Raw genomic sequence first — 6,000 nt, 5'->3', positions numbered from 1 at the left:
TGCCATCAGTGAGGTTAGTCAGAAGAGGTCCCAGCGGTTCTGGAGGGTTAGTGTAGTGTTATAACACTGGTTCTGTCTCTCTCCAGGTGGGTACAGTCCGCTACATGGCCCCAGAGGTTCTGGAAGGGGCGGTGAACCTGAGGGACTGTGAGTCGGCTCTGAAGCAGGTGGACATGTACGCCCTGGGCCTCATCTACTGGGAGACCTTCATGAGGTGTACTGACCTCTTCCCAGGTAATAACCCTGACCTCTAACCCTGGGCCTGGTCTACTGGGAGACCTTCATGAGGTGTACTGACCTCTAACCCTGGGCCCCGTCTACTGGGAGACCTTCATGAGGTGTACTGACCTCTTCCCAGGTAATAACCCTGACCTCTAACCCCTGGGCCCCGTCTACTGGGAGACCTTCATGAGGTGTACTGACCTCTAACCCTGGGCCCCGTCTACTGGGAGACCTTCATGAGGTGTACTGACCTCTTCCCAGGTAATAACCCTGACCTCTAACCCCTGGGCCCCGTCTACTGGGAGACCTTCATGAGGTGTATCAAAAAGGATCTATTATATTGACAAGATGGTCGACTGACTCCTCCTCTAACAATGGAAATACATGTCCGCAAAGGTGAAAGACTGGAACGAGGATATCAGGTGCGAACGTTCTAGAGAGGGCAGATACTCGTTTGAACAACAGGCACAACTCCGATATACGGTGCCTTAAAAGAGTATTCATACCCCTTGACTTATTCCACATTTTGTTGTTATAGCCTGAATTCAAAATGGATTAAATATATACAGTGGGGCAAAAAAGTATTTAGTCAGCCACCAATTATGCAGGTTCTCCCACTTAAAAAGATGAGAGAGGCCTGTAATTTTCATCATAGGTACACTTCAACTATGACAGACATATTGAGAAAAAAAATCTAGAAAATCACATTGTAGGATTTTTAATGAATTTATTTGCAAATTATGGTGGAAAATAAGTATTTGGTCAATAACAAAAGTTTATCTCAATACATTTGTTATATACCCTTTGTTGGCAATGACAGAGGCCAAACGTTTTCTGTAAGTCTTCACAAGGTTTTCACACACTGTTGCTGGTATTTTGGCCCATTCCTCCATGCAGATCTCCTCTAGAGCAGTGATGTTTTGGGGCTGTTGCTAGGCAACACAGACTTTCAACTCCCTCCAAAGATTTTCTATGGGGTTGAGATCTGGAGACTGGCTAGGCCACTCCAGGATCTTGAAATGCTTCTTACGAAGTCATTCCTTCGTTGCCCGGGCAGTGTGTTTGGGATCATTGTCATGCTGAAAGACCCAGCCACGTTTCATCTTCAATGCCCTTGCTGATGGAAGGAGGTTTTCACTCAAAATCTCACGATACATGGCCCCATTCATTCTTTCCTTTACACGGATCAGTCGTCCTGGTCCCTTTGCAGAAAAACAGCCCCAAAGCATGATGTTTACACCCCTATGCTTCACAGTAGGTCTGGTGTTCTTTGGATGCCCCTCAGCATTCTTTGTCCTCCAAACACGACGAGTTTAGTTTTTAGCAAAAAGTTCTATTTTGGTTTCATCTGACCATATGACATTCTCCCAATCTTCTTCTGGATCATCCAAATGCTCTCTAGAAAACTTCAGATGGGCCTTGACATGTACTGGCTTAAGCAGGGGGACAAGTCTGGCACTGCAGGATTTGAGTCTCTGGCGGCGTAGTGTGTTATTGATGGTAGGCTTTGCTATTTTGGTCCCAGCTCTCTGCAGGTCATTCACTAGGTCCCCCTGTGTGGTTCTGGGATTTTTGCTCACCGTTCTTGTGATCATTTTGACCCCACGGGGTGAGGTCTTGCGTGGAGCCCCAGATCGAGGAGATTATCAGTGGTCTTGTATGTCTTCCATTTCCTAACAATTGCTCCCACAGTTGATTTCTTCAAACCAAGCTGCTTACCTATTGCAGATTCAGTCTTCCCAGCCTGGTGCAGGTCTACAATTTTGTTTCTGGTGTCCTTTGACAACTCTTTGGTCTTGGACATAGTAGAGTTTGGAGTGTGACTGTTTGAGGTTGTGGACAGGTGTCTTTTATACTTATAACAAGTTCAAACAGGTGCCATTAATACAGGTAACGAGTGGAGGACAGAGGAGCCTATTAAAGACGAAGTTACAGGTCTGTGAGAGCCAGAAATCTTGCTTGTTTGTAGGTGACCAAATTCTTATTTTCCACCATAATTTGCAAATTAATTAATAAAAAATCCTACAATGTGATTTTCTGGATTTTTTTTCTATTTTGTCTGTCATAGTTGAAGTGTACCTATGATGAAAATTACAGGCCTCTCTCATATTTTTAAGTGGGAGAACTTGCACAATTGGTGTCTGACTAAATACTTTTTTGCCCCACTGTATATATATTTTTTTAAGTCTCTAAGAGTGATTACAGCTGTGAGTCTTTCTGGGTAAGTCTCTAAGAGTTACAGCTGTGAGTCTTTCTGGGTAGCTGCTGTGAGTCTTTCTGGGTAAGGCTCTAAGTCTCTAGTGAATACAGCTGTGAGTCTTTCTGGGTAAGTCTCTAAGAGTCATTACAGCTGTGAGTCTCTCTGGGTAAGAGTCTCTCTGGGTAAGTCTCTAAGAGTGATTACAGCTGTGAGTCTTTCTGGGTAAGTCTCTAAGAGTGAATACAGCTGTGAGTCTTTCTGGGTAAGTCTCTAAGAGTGATTACAGCTGTGAGTCTTTCTGGGTAAGTCTCTAAGAGTGATTACAGCTGTGAGTCTTTCTGGGTAAGTCTCTAAGAGTGATTACAGCTGTGAGTCTTTCTGGGTAAGTCTCTAAGAGTGATTACAGCTGTGAGTCTTTCTGGGTAAGTCTCTAAGAGTGATTACAGCTGTGAGTCTTTCTGGGTAAGTCTCTGGGTAAGTCTCTAGTGATTACAGCTGTGAGTCTTCCTGGGTAAGTCTCTAAGAGTGATTACAGCTGTGAGTTTTTCTGGGTAAGTCTCTAAGAGTGATTACAGCTGTGAGTTTTTCTGGGTAAGTCTCTAAGAGTGATTACAGCTGTGAGTCTTTCTGGGTAAGTCTCTAAGAGTGATTACAGCTGTGAGTCTTTCTGGGTAAGTCTCTAAGAGTGATTACAGCTGTGAGTCTTTCTGGGTAAGTCTCTAAGAGTGATTACAGCTGTGAGTTTTTCTGGGTAAGTCTCTAAGAGTGATTACAGCTGTGAGTCTTTCTGGGTAAGTCTCTAAGAGTGATTACAGCTGTGAGTCTTTCTGGGTAAGTCTCTAAGAGTGATTACAGCTGTGAGTCTTTCTGGGTAAGTCTCTAAGAGTGATTACAGCTGTGAGTCTTTCTGGGTAAGTCTCTAAGAGTGATTACAGCTGAGCTGAGTCTTCCTGGGTAAGTCTCTAAGAGTGATTACAGCTGTGAGTTTTCTGGGTAAGTCTCTAAGAGTGATTACAGCTGTGAGTCTCTCTGGGTAAGTCTCTAAGAGACATTATAGCTGTGAGTTTTTCTGGGTAAGTCTCTAAGAGTGATTACAGCTGTGAGTCTCTCTGGGTAAGTCTCTAAGAGACATTATAGCCGTGAGTTTTTCTGGGTTAGTCTCTAAGAGCTTTACACACCTGGATTGCCCTTTTATTCTTTTCTGAAATCTTCAAGCTCTGTTAAACTGGTTGTTGAGTGTTGCTAGACAACCATTTTCAGGTCTCACCATAGATTTTCAAGTAAATTTGAGTCAAAACTGTAACTCGGCCACTCAGGAACATTCACTGTCCTCTTGGTAAGCATCTCCATTGTAGAGTTGGCGTTGTGCTTTACGTTATTGTCCTGCTGAAATGTGAATTAATCTGAACAAGGGTTTTCTCTAGGATTTTGCCTGTGTCTAGTTCCATTCTATTTATTTTTTTATCCTAGACAACTCCCCAGTCCTTAACAATTACAAGCATACACATAACATGATGCAGACACCACTATGCTTGAAAATATAGAGAATGCTACTCAGTGATGTGTTGTATTTTATTTGCCCCAAACATAACACTTTGTATTCAGGACAAAACGTTTTTATTCTGTACAGGCTTCCTTTTCACCTAATTGGTTAGTATTGTGGAGTAACTATAATGTTGTTGATCCATCCTCTGTTTTCTCCTATCACAGCCATTGAACTCTGTTTTAAAGTCACCATTGGCCTCATGGTGAAATCCCTGAGCGGGTTCCTTCCTCTCCGGCAACTGAGATAGGAATGAAACCTGTATCTTTGTAGTGACTGGGTGTATTGATACACCATCCAAAGTGTAATTAATAACTTCACCCTGCTCAAATGGATATTCAGTATCTTTTTTTATTTTTATGCCCATCTACCAATAGGTGCCCTTCTTTGGGAGGCACTGGTCTGTGTGGTTGAGACTGTGTTTGAAATTCAATGCTCGACTGAGGGACCTTACAGATAATTGTGTGGGGTACAGAGATGAGGTAGTCATTCAAAAACCAAGTTTAACACAAACATGCAACTTATTATGTGATTTGTTAAGCACCTTTTAACTCCGGAACATATTTATTCCGTAACGAAGAGGTTGAATGAATAAATGAATCAATATGCACACTACCGTGCTCTCCTGAGAAACTGTCTGTTTCTCAATATGCACACTACCGTGCTCTCCTGAGTCACTGTCTGTTTCTCAATATGCACACTACCGTGCTCTCCTGAGTCACTGTCTGTTTCTCAATATGCACACTACCGTGCTGTCCTGAGACACTGTCTGTTTCTCAATATGCACACTACCGTGCTCTCCTGAGTCACTGTCTGTTTCTCAATATGCACACTACCGTGCTCTCCTGAGTCAATGTATGTTTCTCAATATGCATACTACCGTGCTCTCCTGAGTCACTGTCTGTTTCTCAATACGCACACTACCGTGCTCTCCTGAGTCACTGTCTGTTTCTCAATATGCACACTACCGTGCTCTCCTGCGTCACTGGGTGTTTCTCAATATGCACACTACCGTGCTCTCCTGAGTCACTGGGTGTTTCTCAATACGCACACTACCGTGCTCTCCTGAGTCACTGGGTGTTTCTCAATATGCACACTACCGTGCTCTCCTGAGTCACTGGGTGTTTCTCAATACGCACACTACCGTGCTCTCCTGAGTCACTGGGTGTTTCTCAATATGCACACTACCGTGCTCTCCTGAGTCACTGTGTTTCTCAATATGCACACTACCGTGCTCTCAGTCACTGGGTGTTTCTCAATACGCACACTACCGTGCTCTCCTGAGTCACTGGGTGTTTCTCAATATGCACACTACCGTGCTCTCCTGAGTCACTGTCTGTTTCTCAATATGCACACTACCGTGCTCTCCTGAGTCACTGGGTGTTTCTCAATATGCACACTACCGTGCTCTGCTGAGACACTGGCTGTTTCTCAATATGCACACTACCGTGCTCTCCTGAGTCACTGTCTGTTTCTCAATATGCACACTACCGTGCTCTCCTGAGTCACTGTCTGTTTCTCAATATGCACACTACCGTGCTCTCCTGAGTCACTGGCTGTTTCTCAATACGCACACTACAGTGCTCTCCTGAGTCAATGTCTGTTTCTCAATATGCACACTACCGTGCTCTCCTGAGTCACTGTCTGTTTCTCAATATGCACACTACCGTGCTCTCCTGAGTCACTGTCTGTTTCTCAATATGCACACTACCGTGCTCTCCTGAGTCACTGGCTGTTTCTCAATATGCACACTACCGTGCTCTCCTGAGTCACTGGGTGTTTCTCAATATGCACACTACCGTGCTCTGCTGAGACACTGGCTGTTTCTCAATATGCACACTACCGTGCTCTGCTGAGACACTGGCTGTTTCTCAATATGCACACTACCGTGCTCTCCTGAGTCACTGTCTGTTTCTCAATATGCACACTACCGTGCTCTCCTGAGTCACTGTCTGTTTCTCAATATGCACACTACCGTGCTCTCCTGAGTCACTGGCTGTTTCTCAATACGCACACTACAGTGCTCTCCTGAGTC

The 6,000-nt window shown here is 44.2% G+C and overlaps 1 protein-coding gene across 1 annotated transcript in view; it reads left to right on the top strand.

The window, feature by feature from the left end:
• The window catches only part of LOC115114950 (bone morphogenetic protein receptor type-2-like), an 83,670-nt gene that overhangs the window by 39,694 nt on the left and 37,976 nt on the right, over positions 1-6,000 (top strand). The window contains 1 exon segment of the mRNA XM_065005880.1: positions 87-234. Within this exon segment, the coding sequence (XP_064861952.1) occupies positions 87-234 (148 nt within the window).

Source organism: Oncorhynchus nerka, linkage group LG3 (genome assembly GCF_034236695.1).
Source record: "Oncorhynchus nerka isolate Pitt River linkage group LG3, Oner_Uvic_2.0, whole genome shotgun sequence".
NCBI classification, from domain to species: Eukaryota; Metazoa; Chordata; class Actinopteri; order Salmoniformes; family Salmonidae; genus Oncorhynchus; species Oncorhynchus nerka.
Note: the sequence above shows the minus strand (reverse complement) of the source record. Positions and strands in the feature narration are given on the sequence as shown.